Genomic DNA, 20,036 nt, shown 5'->3' on the forward strand with positions numbered 1-20,036 from the left:
GAAAAAGAAGATTGAAGATAGAGTTTTTGAGAAGGTTATGAAGGTTTGGTTGAAGATTGAGGAGCTCAATATGTATCATCATGCTCAGTTTCCCCCAAGGAAGGTTGAAGAGGCGGAGGAAATAGCTCAACGAGAGATGTTTTATATGATAGCACTAGATGCAGTTGAACCCAAAGACATTTTTTAGGAAAAAATGTTCTCTATAGGATGCTCAGCAAAGAGTATCTAACATTGGTTCAGATTGTGGTGGATGAGCTTACGGATCCTTCAGTTGCCCCTCTTCGAGCATGGGTGATGAACTGGAGTTATGAAATATTTCTTATGATGAGGAATCATAATAATTTGCAAATGCAGTACCTTGATTTCCTATGAATGAAATAATATTTTTTAAACTGAGTGTTGATCATGAACTTTTTATCTAAACTGGTTTAGTTGATATATTAAGAGTAACATAAGTAAACTGCAAACGTAATAATGAGCACGATTAACGATGTTATCAGAGAATTATTACATGCAATCAAGTTACAGAGATTTTATCATAAAATATGTCTTATTTTTGTGAAATACACGTAATGGACTCTTCATATTTTCGATTAAAAGAATCTAGGAAAGAAATGATAAAAAGAAACGTTTCGTTGTCCAAGAAGTAGGACTATAAAAGAAACCAGGTTAGATAACAGAAACAACATCAAGAAAGCAACAACAAAAAAAAAAAGAATGATCTGAGAGTAGCATATGAAAATCTCGTTGACGAGAAGGTTGCCCGGCTACAGACAAATGCTATCCGTATGCAGTTTCGAGAGTTTGAGGCCCTGAGTCCTGAAGAAGTGCGACAAATGGAAAAATATAAGCAGGTGCTTGGAATAAACTACCCTGCTTATGTTCTCAGCGGGGAGGGAATTAAGCTTTTACTCCTGAAGAAAGAGTGGAGGATGGTGTCCTTCCTTCACAATTTGGAAGAAATAGAGGAATACGAACTGGAGGAGCATCTGTCCTTATGGAAAATGGCTGTAGAATTTGAAATTGAAATTGTACTGGGCCATTATTTGAAATAAAATACTCCCTTTTCTTTTCCATTTTGTGTTGTATTGATATTTGTCTATACGTGATGCTTCTGTTGGTAAACTGCAAAAAGGATAAACTGTTAAGATAACAATGTTCCCCCTTAAACTATGCCTAAGACTTTCGTTCTTAACATATAAAGTATAATAAAACAAAAGAAATTAGAGGTTGGGAAGTACTTCTGAATGCAAAATTATTAACCAAAACCGAGAATAAACTAACTAAATAATGATCAGTTTATGGTTTGAAATATGGTTAGTTTAGGCCATGCTAAACTAGTGAAACTTTTTCAGAGAAGAAACTGATCGATACAAATTTAAGTCAGTTCAATAAGGCCTAAAGTATTTTGAAAGTAAGAAAACTTAGTCTCTGAAAGTGGTTTGGTCAAGATGTCTGCAGCCTGTTGCTCTGTTGGTATATGCTCCAATCGAATGTGCTTTTGTAGTGCATGATCTCGGATAAAATGATGTCTGACTTCAATATGCTTAGTTCTTGAATGAAGAATAGGGTTGTAAGTGATTGCAACAAAATATAGGTGATTCCTTTGCTTCTATTCCATAGTCCCTCAACTGTTGTTGCATCCAGATTAGTTGAGCATAGCAACTGCCTGCAACTAGATACTTAGCTTCAGTGGTAGAATTAGCTATGGATGTATTCTTTTTACTAAACTAGGAGATCAGTCTATCCTCGAGGAACTGACATGATCCACTTGTACTTTTTCTATCAAGTTTGCATCCAACATAGCCTGTATCCGAGTATCCATCTAGATTGAAGGAATTATCCTTAGCATACCACAAACCAACATTCTGAGTTTCTTTAAGGTATTTTAGGATCCTTTTGGCAGCTACGAAGTGTGATTGCTTTGGATTGGACTGGAATCTAGCACAAAGTGTTGGAGAATGCGACGATCAGATCAATCAGGATTGATACCCGGTGCAGCGGAAGTTTAAAAATTTTTATATGGAACGATTCCATAATGGGTATCAAAACCTTACGATTAAATTGTGTGTGTAAAAATTAAATAACAAATATAAATTTTTACCTCCAATCTCGAATCGAGATTATGAACACCAACAGATTGCTCTGCTCTTGTTGTATATCCCTGGAACTGATGGACGAACTGTTCTTCAATCAGGTCCACGAACGGATAATTTATCCCTCTGATAGATTGCACTAGAAAATCTATCAGAATTTTCTGCGAAGAGAATTAACGAATTTGATCCGTTAAACCAGACTGTAATTCAAAATTCATAGACTGGATTTTCCGAGCAGAGGGGAGGGGGGTCGACCACTATCAGAGAAAATACTTAGGGTTTTTTGAAAATTTGTGACCTGTTGTGTGTAATTTCTGTACTGCAATAACTTATTTATAATGTAGGCCGCTAACAGCTTAGGGCCCATTAGTCATAAGTTCAAGCCCGACAAGAAAAGCCCGCATGTTCAGAAATTAATATAAAATTCATCATGACTCCGATTGATAAACCGATTTCACCAATGTGCACAGAAACCATTTCTGCACCTTTTAAAGTCAAGATAAATTTTTCTGAATTCGAATTCAGTGATTTCCAAAAATGCCCATGCCTATGTCATTTTAGGAAATCTTACTCCTCTACTCTTAAATAAGAAGTCCCACTTCTTTGTTCATTAAATTTAACTCTTTAAATTTAACTATCTCAACGGGGATTAAAAATCCATTACTCTGTGTGACCCTCAATGGTTCAGGGATACAGCTAGCCGTGGGCTCACAACTCCTTGTGACTCGGAACAACAATTTCCGACTTGCCCATCGAATCATGGTAAGAGCGCCTAGCAACATCGCCCCATGATTCCCTAGGTATCACTGATAGTGCCTGCAAGAACCAATAGATTTTGGTTAGCGTACAGTACGGTCCCTTCATCCATATATCCCGATCGAATCAACAACCATTGGTAAATCGAGAGTCGTTCGAGATTCGATAACTATGCAATACATCTTGAAGATCAAATAGTGACATCGCATGTGCTACTAAGAAACCATTTCTTAAACCACATCATGTACTCTGGCCAGAGATTCATCACACTAATATCTCCTCAGATCGCATAGGATATCCACACTCGCAAGTATGTGGTGAATCCTTGACAACAAAGCATCGACTCCTATATGTGCTGTAACTGTACCCAATCCCGACACCTAATGACCCCAATAGAGTCGGTAAACGAGTCAAAGCACAGTACTAGCATATAGAGTCTCAATGATGTTTCAAGTAGTAAGGACTAATGGTGTACAACCAAAACCGCGGACTTTATCCACTCGATAAGTGATAACCACTTGGAAAGTCCGGATAGGGTAGTTCGATCATTCATCATATGAATATCCATTTGCATGCTTCGAACATCTCTATGTTCCTTACCAATGAAACGTGGTACTCTGCATCGCAAATACTAGTCTCAAACTCGAGCGATCCTTATCCTTATTATCGGACGGCTCAATCGACTAGGAACAGTTTAGAATATACAGTGACTATAAGATGTGTTTCATGATAGCCATCCCCATGTGCTACCACATCTTACATACACTATAGTATATTCAAGGTCTTTATCAAAACAACAATAGTATATCACAATATAACAATATGAAGAAAGATAAAGTCATTGCCATTAATAAAAGTGTAAATTATATTAAACAAAAGATTGTTTATACAAAGAGTCATCAAAGCCCTTAGCCACAAGTTGGCTCATCGGGCACCCACTCTTTCACAAAGACACACTGCAAATACAATTTCAGGTCTACTGGCTGTTAAATATAGTCATGACGCTATTAGACCTCGATACATTGTTGCATCAACTGGTATTCCCCTTCGTCTTTGTCATACTTAATTGATGAACCCATAGGAGTAGTGGAAACTGTGCAGTTTTTCATTCCAAACTTTTTGAGTAGTTCCTTGGTGTATTTAGTTTGGCTTATAAATATCTCATTCTTCATTTGTCGAAATTGCAATCCAAGAAAGAAATTCAGTTCACCCATCATGCTCATCACAAATTTCTCCTGCCTTAACTTAGAGAATCTCTTGCACAGTTTGGGTTTAGTTGACCCAAAGATAATATCATCAGCATATATTTGGACTAATAGTGTGTGATTGTCTTTTGTCAATTTAAATAAGGTTTTATCAATTGTGCCTATGGTGAATTCGTGTTCAAGAAGAAACTTGGTTAAAGTATCATACCAAGCTCTTGGAGCCTGTTTCAGTCTATATAGAGCTTTGTTGAGATGGTAAACATGATCTGGAAACTGATGGCTTACAAATCTAGGGGGTTGTTCAAAAAATACTTTCTCTTGAAGTTTTCCATTTAAAAAAGCACTTTTTACGTCCATTTGATAAACCTTGAAATTTTTGAATGAGACATAAGCAAGAAATATTTTTATGGCTTCCAGTCTAGCCACTGGTGCATAGGTCTCATCATAATAAATTCCTATCTCTTGCTTATACTCTTGAGCTACCAATCGAGCTTTGTTCCTAATGGCCGTTTCATATTCATTAAGCTTGTTTATGAAGACCCATCGAGTTCCTATAACTTTTTGATGTGATGGTCTTGGAACAAGATCCCAGACTGAATTTCTTGTGAACTGATTTAATTCTTCTTGCATTGCTTCTATTCAACAGCTATCAGCGAGGGCATCATCGATCTTCTTGGGTTCTATTTGAGATATGAAGGCTTTATAAAGAAGTTCTTTGATCATTTTTCCTCGTGTCTTGACTGGTTCTGTAGGATTTCCTATCACCAATTTTAATGGGTGCTTCTTGGACCATTTCAAGTTAGGTGCAGGGTGATTCTCATTGTTCACACTGTCTTCTTGAGCTTGATCAGGCATGTTGTCTTGGCCAAACTCTGTGCCCTCATTGGGTAAGAAACGTTCTTGAGCCTCAAACTGAGGTTCTTCAGCTGCCTCAACTAGGTGAGTTTGTTGAGTGTCAACTGGTCGTTCAGACTCATGTCCATCAACTGATGGTTCAACTAGTTCTTTAGGAGTTTGAAATGTTCAGATAAGTGGTGATGAGTCATCTTCACTGTCATCTTCCAATTGTATATCCTGAAATAGATTTGAGATTTGATGGGCATTAACTGGGGTTTCAGTGGATATATCTTCATCAAATACTACATGAAATGATTCTTCAACATTTAAAGTTATTTTGTAAAAACTCTATAGGCTTTGCTAATAGAAGAATAGCCAAGAAATATACCCTCATCTGACTTTGCATCAAATGCAGTCAGATGATTTTTACCATTGTTGTGAATGTAGAATTTACTTCCAAAAATCTTGAAGTAGGATACATTGGGTTGTCTGCCATTCCAGATCTCATATGGAGTTTTGAAAAATTTCTTACATATCATCGATATGTTCTGAGTGTAGCAAGCAGTGTTCCCAGCTTCTGCCCAAAACCTTTGAGACACTTTGGAATCAGCTAACTTGGTTCTCGCAGCATTCTTAAGAGTACGATTTCTCCTTTCTGCAACACCATTTTGTTGTGGCGTTCTAGATGCTGAGAATTCATGTTTGATTACATAATTCTCTAAAAATGAAGACAAAGTTTGATTGACAAATTCAGTTCCTCTATCACTCCTGATTCTGTCAATCTTACTGGATTTTTTGTTAAAAAGTATTTTAAAAATCTTGATCAGTTGAGAATCAGTTTGGTCTTTTGATTTTAAGAAAATGACCCAGGTGAAACGGGAGTAGTCATCAATAATGATAAGAGTATACCTCATTCCCCCAAAAATTTTACTGGTATGGACCAAAAAGATCCATGTGCAATAGTTTCAAGCATCGGGAAGATGAGTTATAACCCTTGTTTTTAAAAGATGACCTAACTTGCTTCCCAAATTAACAAGCTGAGCATACTTTTTCTTTAGAAAAATAAATTTTTGGCAGTCCTGTTACTAGCTCAAGCTTACTCAGACTGGAAATTGATTTGAAATTAAGGTGGTTCAGTCTCTTGTGCCAAATCCAGTTGCGCTTAGAGTTGGAAGCGACGAGGCAAACTGATTTGCTAGACTGAACATTCCAGCATACTTTATATGTGTTTCCACATCTGTTGCTTGTAAAAATAATATTGACAGAAGCATCTTTAACAATACAGATTAGTTTTTGAAATTCAACGAAATATCCATAGTCACACATTTGACTGATGCTAATTAAACTGTTCTTAAAATTCTCAACTAGTAGGAAATTTTGAACAATTATGTTACCGTGAATAATTTTACCCTTACCCATGGTCCTACCCTGTGAGTTGTCACCAAATGTGATAGTTGGACCATTGTATTTAGTGAGTTCTGACAGTAGTTTATTATTTCCAGTCTTGTGTCTCAAACACCCACTGTCTAAATACCATGATTCACCTGATTTTTCTTTAGTCCCTTTTACCTGCATTCGCAAATTTGAATAACTTTTGGTACCCACATTTATTTGGGTCCACGAGGGATTAATCCTTTAGGAACCCAAACCTGGAATACTTTGACCAGTTTACCAGTGTCAGTGTTCCTATAGGTTCGTACTAAGTTATGTGCCCTAGATTGTGGAGTACGATTTGCTTGTGAGACCATATGTTGTTTGCCCTTTCCAATATCCTTAAATTTTCGATATCTCTTCTGAACGAGAAGTTGATTGTGATATTGACCTTGAGTTTCTCTCATAGGATTAGGTTGATATGCGTTAGTCCTTTCAGGACTTTTAGCAGTTTCAACTTTTGTTTCCTGCGGATTGAAGCCAATACCAAATCTCTTTCTATTCATCTGATCTATTTGCTGCCAAGTCATAAGAATGGGCTTATCATGTTCATTTTACCTAACTGCTCGTACAAACTTTATAAACTTGCCTTTGCACATATTCAGTTTGGGTCGAGTACTTGATTCACCAATTTCAACTATTTTACTATACCCTAGACCAGTTTTTTCGTACAAGGGTTTTTGTAAATCATGCATTTCTATCAACAAGCTCGAAGATCTATTCCATGAACTTACTAAATCATTCATTCTTTGTTTTCCTGCTGTAAGTTTCATGATATTGATCTTGAGTTGTTCATTGATGTGATGGTTTTTTCCTATGTTTGATTGAGTTAATTTGTGATGATTAGGTGTATTTTGATTGATTAAATGTATTGGTTAGTTCCTAATCATTGTATTTTGTTTAACATAGAAAAATTGATGAATTTACAACAAATATGGAAAAAGCATCTGCATGCTTGAAGAAGAAGAGAAACAAGAGATCTGCGCGCTGTTGAAGAATTGATGCGCGATTGCGCTGATTAAGGGCGCAAGTGATTAGCGCTATTATGATGCGCTATTGCGCATGGGTAGCATGGGAAGGGCGCTGCTTGGTAGCGCTAAAGACATGAGCTATCGCGCTTGGAAGGATGAAGTGCTCTTGTTGCTGTGCGAGTGAAATTCAAGCAGAAGTATTCTCGGTCGATCGGTTGAAACTTATCGATCGAGCGGGCCAATTGATAAGTTCAGGATAGAGAATTTGCCGCTCGATCCGCATACTTCAACCGATCGAACGGGGCGAATGTGAAAAATTTTTAATTTTGGAAATTCTTTGACTGAGTTATAGATAATCTTTGGGAGATTTGGAGAATAAATATATCTCATATAACTCGATTTTGGGGGATGATTATCATCTTTGGATGGCATAAAGCAGGAGAACTCTCTTGGCGGCTAGGTTTCTTCTCTCTTTTGTTAGGTTTACTTTTTCTTTCATGAATTTTTATAGAAAATTCATGAATATTAGTGGCTAAGTTTTAATTCTTGGTTGAGGAAGACAAACCCTTGAATTTATTTATTTGTGAGATTTTGAATTTTCAGTGTTTAATTATTATTGAGTATCGAGAGTTGTTTGGAATCGATTGTTATGCTTGTATATGAGATTTTCGGATTGGTCATCATGTGATTTTATTATACAATCTACTGCTAAATTAGAATTTAAATCCGTAATTGTTTGAATCAACTAATTTGCGAAGCAACTACGATTGATATTTTCCGCTTGTGAATTTATTAAATTGTAGGGACAACAATTAACTAGATTAAATACATCCGCTTGTGTATGTGTTGTCTAAATTCATCAGTTTCACTAGTTTTCATGCTATCGTGGATTTAAATCTAATCGCTTGTATTAGGTTAATTCATTGGTAAGGATTAATTTAGAACACTTGTGTCTAGTTAACTAAGATTAAGGTGAAACAGGAATTTAATTTTCAATGATGAATATTTGATAGGATTAATTATTTCTAGGTAATCGATGATCGAATAAATAATTTCAAGGGTGTAGTCGACCGATACCAAGGCTTGTTTCTCATTTATTTCTTCGTTATAATTTAATCTTGCATGTTAGTGATAAGATTTCATTTTAATTTGCTTAAATTTTTAGTAATTAATTTCCAAATCTCAAACCCCCTTTATTTTATTTTAGAGCACAAAAATTTCATTTTTCTCGTGGGAACGATCCCTACACACACTACTGCATATTTTGTTTATCTAATGACCATACACACACACACGTTCGGGACTATATCTCTAGTTGAAATGTCTGGATATTGAACTTGTTTTGTTGTTAGCATTTTAATGCCTTTATTGATCATGCATTGAGTTAATTCCTGAGGCACAAATGTGTAAATCATGGTTATTTTTTGTTATGGATTATGAGCTCGGAATTATTCTTGGTTTTGTGTTGCTCGAGGGCGAGCAAAGCTTAAGTATGAGGGAGTTTGATATCGTGGATTTAAATATAATCTCTTGTATTGGGTTAATTCATTGGTAAGGGTTAATTTTTAAAGCTTGTGTCTAGTTAACTAAGATTAAGGTGAAACAGGAATTTAATTTTCAATGATGAATATTTGATAGGGATTAATTATTTCTAGGTAATCGATGATCGAATGAATAATTTCAAGGGTGAAGTCGACCGATACCAAGACTTGTTTCTCATTGATTTCTTTGTTATAATTTAATCTTGCATGTTAGTGATAAGATTTCATTTTAATTTGCTTAAATATTTAGTAATTACTTTTCCAAAACTCAAACCCCCTTTATTTTATTTTAGAGCACACTAAATTTTACTTTCCTCGTGGAAACGATCCCTACTCACACTACTGCATATTTTGTTTATCTAATTTGAGTTGGGCAATTTGGGCGCGACACGACTTAGCGCTACCATTCATTCTCAGCCCGGAGCACAACAATCTCTGATTCAAGACAATTCATCTCAACTAATTGTTCCTAGGTGGGTTCAGTTGAGGCATAATTTGGCAGTGTAGCGCGGATTATAGGCGTGGACCTAGGGCTGATAGCACTTGCCTAGTATTTGAGGTACAAAAATAATGTTCGAGATATCCTGACTGAGTATGCATGTATTATATGACTGCATGATTTATATGTCATTGATTTATGCTGCATACATTTTCATATTGAGCTATCTCGTTCGAGATGTCTATAGTAGGGTTCTAACCTATCCTGTTAGTGGTTGGACTTCCATAGATTTGGGTCCGGCATATCCACTGGTATTTTGGTATGGGAGCCACCTCCTGAAGCGACGGCACAACGTGCTACATATCAGGGCCCGGTCTGTTTTGTTCTCTGATCCTTGACCTCGAGTTTATAGGGAGTTCACTTTGCATGCATGTATACTCATACTTTTGTGCTGAGCGTTTTATGCTCACGTCTCGTACTCTGTGTTTTTGGACACCCTATTCCATGGGGAAGGTTTGCGATTTGACGAGGCGGGTGGATCCAAGAGGGGCTAGGCCGTGGTTGATCAGCTGGAGCTTCGTTTATGTTTTTATTCTGTTGTTTTGGGTTTATACAGCTATTTGATTTGGTTTTATATTATTTTGAATATTTACAGATTCCTTTCCTTGGGATTGTATAAATGTTATGGTTTCCGCAGTTGAATTTTGATTTTTGTTTAATTATGTTAATTGCATGCCTAAGTTCTATTTAGTAGGTGATCCGGGTAAGGATTGAAAGAGTGGGTGCCCGGTGAGCCAACTTGTGGCTAAGAGCTTTGATGACTCTTTGTATAAACAATCTTTTGTTTAATATAATTTACACTTTTATTAATGGCAATGACTTTATCTTTCTTCATATTGTTATATTGTGATATACTATTGTTGTTTTGATAAAGACCTTGAATATACTATAGTGTATGTAAGATGTGGTAGTACATGGGGATGACTATCATGAAACACATCTTATAGTCACTGTATATTCTAAATGGTTCCTAGTCGATTGAGCCGTTCGTTAATAAGGATAAGAATCGCTCGAGATTGAGACTAGAATTTGCGATGCCGAGTACCACGTTTCATTGGTAAGGAACATAGAGATGTTCAAAGCATGCAAATGGATATTCATACGATGAATGATCGAACTACCCTATCCGGACTTTCCAAGTGGTTATCACTTATCGAGTGGATAAAGTCCGCGGTTTTGGTTGTACACCATTAGTCCTTACTACTTGAAACATCATTGAGACTCTATATGCTAGTACTGTGCTTTGACTCGTTTACCGACTCTATTGGGGTCATCAGGTGTCGGGATTGGGTACAGTTACAACACATATAGGAGTCGATGCTTTGTTGTCAAGGATTCACCACATACTTGCGAGTGTGGATATCCTATGCGATCTGAGGAGATATTAGTGTGACGAATCTCTGGCCAGAGTACATGATGTGTTTTAAGAAATGGTTTCTTAGTAGCACATGCGATGTCACTATTTGATCTTCAAGATGTATTGCATAGTTATCGAATCTCGAACGACTCTCGATTTACCAATGGTTGTTGATTCGATCGGGATATATGGATGAAGGGACCGTACTGTATGCTAACCAAAATCTATTGGTTCTTGCAGGCACTATCAGTGATACCTAGGGAATCATGGGGCGATGTTGCTAGGCGCTCTTACCATGATTCGATGGGCAAGTCGGAAATTGTTGTTCTGAGTCACAAGGAGTTGTGAGCTCACGGCTAGCTGTATCCCTGAACCATTGAGGGTCACACAGAGTAATGGATTTTTAATCCCCGTTGAGATAGTTAAATTTAAAGAGTTAAATTTAATGAACAAAGAAGTTGGACTTCTTATTTAAGAGTAGAGGAGTAAGATTTCCTAAAATGACATAGGGATGGGCATTTTTGGAAATCACTGAATTCGGATTCAGAAAAATTTATCTTGACTTTAAAAGGTGCAGAAATGGTTTCTGTGAACATTGGTAAAATCGGTTTATCAATCTGAGTCACGATGAATTTTATATTAATTTCTGAACATGCGGGCTTTGCTTGTCAGGCTTAAATTTATGACTAATGGGCCCTAAGCTGTTAGCGGCCTACATTATAAATAAGTTATTGCAATACAGAAATTATACACAACAGGTCACAATTTTTGAAAAACCCTAGTTTTCTCTCTAAAAGTGGCCGCCCCCCTCCCCTCTGCTCGGGAAAAATCCAGCCTGTGAATTTTGAATTACAGTCTGGTTTAACAGATCAAATTCGTTAATTCTCTTCATAGAAACTTCTGATAGATTTTCTAGTGCAATCTATCAGAGGGATTAAATCTCTGTTCGTGGACCTGATTGAAGAACAGTTCGTCCATCAGTTCCTGGGAGATACAACAAGAGCAGAGCAATCTGTTGGTGTCAATAATCTCGATTCGAGATTGGAGGTAAAAATTTATAATTGTTATTTAATTTTTACACACACAATTTAATCGTAAAGTTTTGATACCCATTATGGAATAGTTCCATATAAAATTTTTAAACTTCCGCTGCACCGGGTATCAATCTTGATTGATCTGATCGCCGTTCTCCAACAAGGGTCACTGCATTTATGATATCAGAGCATGCATAGTATTCTTGGGATTTAGATTCTGCATAAGGTAACCGTGAGGTACTTTTGTAGATGGCGAACTACGATGACCAGAGTAGCCATGGTAGTGTAGGTGGCGCTGGGGAGATGACGATCGTGAGCGTCGTCGGGACCGTCATCATCGTCGTCGTGATGAGGAACATTTTAGCGTGCGTCGATTCTTACAGATGGCACCTAAGCCCTTGGTTGGAGGTGAGTCTCTGGAGGATGCGGAGAAATGGTTAGATCACATGGAGATGACTTTTCAGACTTTCCACTGCACCGAGGAGCAGAAGATGGAGACCCTTGGCTATCTTCTGGATGGGCGAGCCCGTAGGCGGTGGAGGTTTACTTCTGCATCCTTTGTTGCGGCGAGAGGAGTGACCACCTGGGCCGACTTCCGCACAGCTTTCCAAAAGCGGTATTTTCCTCCTGCACTCCGACAATCGAAGGCAGGCGAGCTACTGAGTCTGTGACAGGGAGCCATGTCTATCGATGAGTATCAGCAGAAGTTCTTTGATCTGCTATCCTATTGACCCGAGATTGCTGACAGCTCTGAGATGAAGTATAATCTGTTCCTTCACGGCCTTAACCCTGAGATCCATGACCGTGTGGCGGTCGGTGATGACATGTCCTACGAGGGTTTGGTGAGCCGTTGTCACCAGGCAGAGGATAGCATTCGGTGGAACAGGTATTTCTCTCAGTCGAGGCCTGCTAGTTCTTTGGGTCCTCGTGCCCAATCTTTCAAGAAGTCCGGATCTACTTCTTCCTCTGGTTCTGGAGGTGTTGTTTGCTTTGGGATGAAGGACAAGTGCAACCATTGCGGGAAGAACCACCATCCGTCAGACAAGTGCCGTAGAGCTTCTGGAGCTTGTTTCCGATGTGGAGAGGTTGGTCATATCCGGAGGGATTGTCCGCTATTTGGGGGAGGCGGTTCTGGTTCAAGATCAGGTTCTCAGGCCACCGTTCAGCAGAGGTCGCAGGGACAGCTTGCTGGGAGCTCTCATTTGAGGCCGCAGGCTTCTGGTCAGGTGTTTGCCTTGAGGCATGATCAGGCTGTGGAGGAGAATGAGAAGGTCATCGCAGGTACATTTCTACTTTATGGTATACCTGCTATCGTACTTATTGACACTGGTGCATCTCATTCCTTCATTTCTGCACGTTTTGTTAAGAGGCATAAGTTACCATGCATTGCACTAGACGTAGTAGTTTCTGTTTCTACTCCGATGGGTCAATCTGCTTTGGCCAAGCGTTTAGTGATGGGTTGCCCTTTAGAGTTCGAGGGGAACATTTTGTTGGCGAATCTCATGGTCCTTGCGATGGACGATTTCGATTGTATTCTGGGGATAGACATGCTGACTACCTATCGAGTTTCAGTGGATTGCTATCAGAGATTAGTACGCTTTCATCCGGATGGGAGTGATAACTGGTTTTTCTATGGTGAGAGAGCGCGACCCCCGATGCCTTTGGTATCAGCTTTGAGAGCCTGTCGAGCTCTAGAGTCTGGCGGGGAAGGCTACCTTATCTATGCAGTTGATTTGTCCGCTGAGAGTATTGGGATAGAGAGTATTCCTGTTGTGGATGAATTCCAAGATGTATTTCCAGATGATATTCCGGGTTTGGCATAGAGTTGATGCCAGATACTTTGCCTATTTCGAGCACCGTATCGTCTGGCTCCGTCAGAGATGCGTGACTTGAAGAATCAGTTACAGGATCTTTTGGACAAGGGGTACATTCGTCTTAGTGTATCTTCTTGGGGAGCTCCTGTTCTTTTTGTAAAGAAGAAGGATGGGTCTATGAGGTTGTGCATTAACTATCGGCAGCTGAATCGAATTACTGTGAAGAACAAGTATCCGTTGCCTCGCATTGATGACTTGTTTGATCAACTGCAGGGTACTTCGGTTTACTCCAAGATTGACTTGAGATCTGGGTATCATCAGTTGAGAGCCCGAGATTAGGACGTAGCCAAGACTGCATTTCGTACTCGCTATGGGCATTATGAGTTTCTAGTGATGCCATTTGGATTGACTAATGCGCCGACTATATTTATGGATCTGATGAACCGTGTATTCAGGGAGTATTTAGACAAGTTTTTCGTGGTCTTCATTGACGACATCTTGGTGTATTCGCGTAATGCGGAAGAGCATGTTTCTCACTTGCGAGTGATACTGCAGACTCTTCGGGACAAGCAGTTGTACGCCAAACTGAGCAAGTGTGAGTTCTGGATGGATCGAGTGGTCTTTCTTGGCCTTATCATATCCAGGGAGGGGATTTTTGTTGATCCAAGCAAGATTGAGGCTGTGCTGAATTGGTCGCGTCCAACGACGGTTGCTGAGATCGGTAGTTTTTTGGGTCTAGCAGGATATTATCGACGCTTCATTCTGAACTTCTCTCAGCTAGCTCGACCGTTGACGCAGCTTACCCGCAAGGGTGTGGATTTCGAGTGGTCCTCCGAGTGTGAGGAGAACTTTTATGAGCTTCGACGACGGTTGACTTCTGCACCGGTGTTGGCATTACCATTAGGATCTGGAGGGTATGTGGTATACACAGATGCTTCTCTTCAGGGGTTAGGTTGTGTCCTGACTTAGAATGGGCATGTGATTTCATACGCTTCTAGACAGCTGAAGCTTCACGAGGACAACTATCCCGTTCATGATTTGGAATTGGCAGCCATTGTGTTCGCTTTGAAGATCTGGCGTCATTATCTGTATGACGAGAAATTTGAGATCTTCACCGACCACAAGAGTCTCAAATATTTGTTCACTCAGGAGGAATTGAACATGAGGCAGAGACATTGGATGGATTTGCTTAAGGACTATGATTGCGAGATTAAGTACCATCCGGGAGCTGCTAATCTCACCGCTGATGCTTTGAGTCGCAAGGAGCGACTATCCGCACTGCAGACTTGTTCGATGTCTAGTGCGATCAGTGACTGTTTTTCTTCGGGGTATACCTTCAAGCATAAGAAAGGTATGCAGAGTATCCAGATGTTTGCGATATTATCTGAGCCTGCTTTGTATTCGCGGATTTGAGATGCTCAGATGTCTGACTCAAAGACCCAACGTTTGGCTCGTTTAGCTAACGAGGGTAGCTCGTTTGGATTTCACTATCAATCAGATGGTTTTCTGTTTTTCTCTGGTAGACTTTTGATTCCGCAGGATGAAGAATTGCGAGAGGAGATCTTGTCTCAGGCACATCGCACCAAGTTGAGTATTCATCCGGGAAGCAACAAGATGTACAAGGATCTACGTACTCGGTTTTGGTGGAAGGGGATGAAACGCAGCGTGTATCAGTATGTTTCGAGATGTTTGGTGTGTCAACAATTCAAGGCAGAACACCGACGACCTGGAGGTTTGCTTCATAGTCTGCCTATTCCTGAGTGGAAATGGGAGTTTATCACGATGGATTTTGTGACCCATTTGCCGATGTCCTTGAGGAATTGTGATGCTATCTGGGTTGTGGTGGACCGACTCACCAAGTCAGCGCATTTCATTGCCTATTGTCGAGAGTACTCTATGGATCGCATGGCACGGTTATATGTTCAGGAGATCGTTCGACTTCATGGAGTGCCTGTGAGCATTGTCAGTGATCGAGACCCCAGGTTCACTTCTAGGTTCTGGGGGAGTGTTCAGCGTGCGATGAGTACTACTCTCAGTTTGAGTACTGCCTATCATCCGGAGACAGATGTTCAGTTAGAGCGCACTATCCGTACTTTGGAGGATATGCTTTGAGCTTGCACTATGGACTTTGGTACAGCCTGGCAGGATCATTTGCCATTGATTGAGTTCGCGTACAACAACAGCTATCATACTAGCATTGGGATGGCGCCTTTTGAGGCATTGTACGGGCGGCGTTGTCGTACTCCACTCTTCTGGGAAGAAGTGGGGGAGAGGCAGGCTGAGGGACCAGAGTTTATCCAGCAGGCAGTAGATGTTGTTAATCAGATCAAGAAACGAATTAAGACTGCGCAGGATCGTCAGGCCAGCTATGCTTACACTAAGAGTAGGCCTTTGCAGTTTGATGTTGGGGAGAAAGTGTTTCTGAGGGTGTCACCTTTCCGCAGGATTCTCAGATTTGGCCTTAAGGGCAAGTTGTCTCCCAGATTTATCGGTACGTTTGAGATCTTGGAGAGCATTGGCGATTTGGCTTATCGTTTGGCTTTGCCACCGTATTTATCCAGTATTCACAACGTGTTCCACGTATCTCTGTTGCGACGATATGTGGAAGATCCGTCTCATATTCTGCAGCGGCCTAAAGTTCAAGTGGATAAGGATTTGACTTATGTTGAAAGACCTATTCGTATCCTGGATCACAAGGATAAGGTCTTGCGGAACAAAGTCATTCTTCTGGTTTTAGTTCAATGGCAGCGTAGAGGCGCTGAGGAAGCTACTTGGGAGCTCGAAAGCAGGATGCGTAAAGAACATCCTGAGTTGTTTTGATTTCATTTTGAGTTGTAATTAGTTTTAAACTCTGTAATCGTTTAGTTGAATAAATAATGTTTCTTCATGCTATTTTACATTTAGTACTTAAGATTTGATTTCGAGGACGAAATATCTCAAGTGGGGGAGAATGTAGTGGCCCGTAACCAAATGAAGAGATTAAGGAACTAATCGTATTTACTTAAGTTGAGTTTGGAGGCTTCGTTGGTGAGTTCGGATGGTCCGAAGAGTGGTTCTGACGCTCCGAACGTGCTGCCGACAGTCGTCATGGATGACATCATTGTGTTGATGTAAGCAATGACGTATTATTGGGTTCGGACGACCCGAAGTCGAGATCGGATGGTCCGATCGTGTTCGGACGCTCCGAAGTCTAGTTCGGATGGCCCGAACTCTGTCTATAAATAGGAAGGCCGATATTCCGTTTTGAGCACACCGATCACCTCTTCTCTCTCGTTTCTTCAGTCTTCCAGCTTAGATCTAGGGAATTCTAAGCGTCCCGTTGGGAATCCGGAAGTGGCATAGCGATCCAAGCGTCGTAGCGGAGCTGTGGCCTAGTTTTGAGGCATTCGACAGCAAAGGGCTAACGACGGACGAAGGTATAGCTTTTGCTTCCTAAAAATATTTAGGAGTATGCTTTAGCTTAGTTAAGGCTTTTAGAGCGCTATAATGACAGTAGTATCATTTGGCAGTGTAGCGCGGATTATAGGCGTGGACCTAGGGCTAATAGCACTTGCCTAGTATTTGAGGTACGAAAGTACTGTTCGAGATATCCTGACTGAGTATGCATGTATTATGTGACTGCATGATTTATATGTCATTGATTTATGCTGCATACATTTTCATATTGAGCTATCTCGTTCGAGATGTCTATAGTAGGGTTCTACCCTATCCTGTTAGTGGTTGGACTTCCATCGATTTGGGTCCGGCATATCCACTGGTATTTTGGTATGGGAGCCACCTCCTAAAGCGACGGCACAACGTGCTACATAACAGGGCCCGATCTGTCTTTGTTCTCTGATCCTTGACCTCGAGTTTATAGGGAGTTCACTTTGCATGCATGTATACTCATACTCTCGTGCTGAGCGTTTTATGCTCACGTCTCGTACTTTGTGTTTCTGGGCACCCTATTCCATGAGGAAGGTTTGCGATTGGACGAGGCGGGTGGATCCAAGAGGGGCTAGGCCGTGGTTGATCAGCTGGAGCTTCGTTTAGGTTTTTATTCTGTTGTTTTGGGTTTATACAGCTATTCGATTTAGTTGTATATTATTTTGAATATTTACAGATTCCTTTCCTTGGAATTGTATAAATGTTATGGTTTCCGCAGTTGAATTCTGATTTCTGTTTAATTAAGTTAATTGCATGCCTAAATTCTGTTTAGTAGGTGATCCGGGTAAGGGTCACTACATCTTGCTTGGCTCTGACTTCATCGAATGCTATGGACAGTTGATGATACTCATTAGCCATATCGTGAAGTGCTTTGATCAGATCCTCTCTGGTAAAATCTTCAGAGCTGAAATCAAATACATGTTCACTAGTGGATGGTTGCTCATGATCATTTGCCATAAGACACTTGACTTCTTCATCATCATCACTGGTACTGGAGGAGTATTTGGATTTGTCGGATTCGCTGTCTGTTTCTGCCCATTTGGCTTTGCTATCCTCTGCAACCAGTGCTTCATGCTTATTTCGTGAAGTGTACTTGGCATCTCTTGAGTGTTTCCTTCTCTCAAACTTCTTCTTCCATCTTTCTGTTGAGGTTTGCTCATCTCTCTTTGTTTTAGAACAGTCAGCTATAAAGTGTCCTGTTTTTTCCACAATTGAAGCAACTTCTTGGTTCTTAGACTGCATCCTTCTTTTGTAAGAACCCTCCTGATTTCTTCGAATAAATTTTCCAAACTTCTTTACAAATAAGGACATTGAATCACTGCTCAACTGTTCTGCAGTCTTCTCTGGTTGAATAGGTGATTCTATCTTGACTGTTGTCAAGGCCTTGGTTAGTTGAGAAGTAGACTGATCTTCCTCTCGAGTTTGCAACTCAAACTCATAGGCTTTCAAGTCTGCAAACAAATCATGCAACTCTAATTTATTCAAGTCCTTTGATTCTATCATAGCCATTGTCTTTACATTCAATTCTTTGGGAAGGCCTCGAATAACTTTGAGAATGACTTCCCTGTTGGGATATGTCTTTCCCAGTGCATTGAGTTCAATGACAATGCTACTGACTCTCTCATCAAATTCGGCCATTGATTCTCCAGGTTTCATTCTGATGTTGTCAAACCTTTGAGTAGAAACAGACAGTTTGTTCTCTTTAGTCTGCTCATTTCCTTCGCACAGTTGAATCAGTTTCTCCCATATTTCTTTTCCTGTCTTGCACATCTTGATCTTGCTAAAAGTATTCTTGTCCAGGGTCTTGTACAAGATATTTATTGCAACATTTTCAAGATTTGCCTTCTTCTTGTCCTCAGCAGTCCACTCAATTCTTGGCTTTTCAATGTATTGTGGACTACCACCAGAAAGAGCTACAACAGTATTAATCTTGGTGATTGTAAGAGGTCCATCAATGATGACAAACCACATGTCATCATCTAAGGCTGATAGATGCGCTTGCATGCGAATCTTCCAATAATCAAAATCTTCTTTGGAGAAAATAGGAATCTTGCTGAATGAAGACATTTTGATACAGTGTTCAATGATAAGATAAGAGCCTTTCTCTAACGCCAATTGATAGGATCGGTTACAAGTGTAGAGGTGGGGGGGGGGGGGGGTGAATATACTTATAAACAAACTAGTGTAAAATAATTGAACTCGATCGGTTTAGTGACTGAATTCTAAGATTATCTTGATGTCCAATGTAATTTGACAAACAAGAGTATGTGCGAAAGTATGCCAAATTACAGATTTGAACACTGAGTAGGTATCAGTTTAGGTTAGGTGATTATAGTGGGTAAACTGAAATAGCGCAAGCAAATGTTTATGGATGTTTGGAGATTTCAAATACTTCTACGTCACTCCTTCTTCCACATCGGAAGGTTATCACTAGAAAACTTTGAATTTTACAAGCAATTTGCAAAACCCCAATCCAGTTTAGGACTTAGACTGAAACGACCCTAACCTCTACGTAATTAGATAATAAAGAAAAAAATACGGATTTTTAAAATTTTTTCCATGACCTATTTGAAAATACTTACAACCAACCTGTCTCAATCAGCAATTCAAAAATAGAATAGACGCTAAAAAGGAAGGCAAACAAGATAATCATAATCTTCCGAAAATACAACATCCAAAAGTTCAACATTCTGACTTTACATGCCCACAAACAATTTTGTAAATCCTTAAGCTTACATTTATCCAATCAACAAAAATGAAAGACTTTAAAGCATTAAAGTAAAATTTTGCGGAAGTCTAGCATAGGTCGGATGGATGTGTCGTGCCCACATTGCAGTCCACTCGATGGTCCTGCCCCTCAATCTCAATGATAATCTAACCTGCACCAAGCAAGCATAGTGAGTCTAATGACTCAACAAGTATAAACTTTGTAATAACAAGGGTTAAAAATACATGTGGCAATATTTAAAGTACTGTACATATAATACTTTGTAACTTAAACTGAAAATATGCATGATACAAGAGAATGAGACAACCTGCAGACAATGAACTCACGCCAACTCACGCTAT

The 20,036-nt window shown here is 39.7% G+C and overlaps 1 protein-coding gene across 1 annotated transcript; it reads right to left on the reverse strand.

Annotated features, from left to right (window-relative positions):
* Positions 1–4,696: 4,696 nt before the first annotated feature.
* Positions 4,697–19,034, reverse strand: LOC140861006 (uncharacterized). Its single transcript, XM_073264006.1, has 5 exons — positions 17,766–19,034; positions 6,544–6,843; positions 6,289–6,463; positions 5,427–5,549; positions 4,697–5,043 (listed from the first exon to the last, which is right to left on the reverse strand). Exons 1-5 carry the CDS (start codon positions 19,032–19,034, stop codon positions 4,697–4,699), a joined length of 2,214 nt encoding a protein of 737 aa, XP_073120107.1.
* Positions 19,035–20,036: the final 1,002 nt, after the last annotated feature.

The sequence above is a fragment of the Henckelia pumila genome, chromosome 4 (genome assembly GCF_033568475.1).
Source record: "Henckelia pumila isolate YLH828 chromosome 4, ASM3356847v2, whole genome shotgun sequence".
In the NCBI taxonomy this organism is placed as follows: domain Eukaryota; kingdom Viridiplantae; phylum Streptophyta; class Magnoliopsida; order Lamiales; family Gesneriaceae; genus Henckelia; species Henckelia pumila.

Bases quoted from the DNA above. Each gene is read 5' to 3' on its own strand.
- LOC140861006 (XM_073264006.1), bottom strand. From the start codon at position 19,034: ATGTCTTCATTCAGCAAGATTCCTATTTTCTCCAAAGAAGATTTTGAT. The intron at 6,844-17,765 runs GTAGTGACCCTT...ATGACTTGGCAG, and splicing joins AAGTCAGAGCCAAGCAAGAT to CAAATAGATCAGATGAATAG. The intron at 6,464-6,543 runs GTTTGGGTTCCT...TTGCGAATGCAG, and splicing joins AACTGGTCAAAGTATTCCAG to GTAAAAGGGACTAAAGAAAA.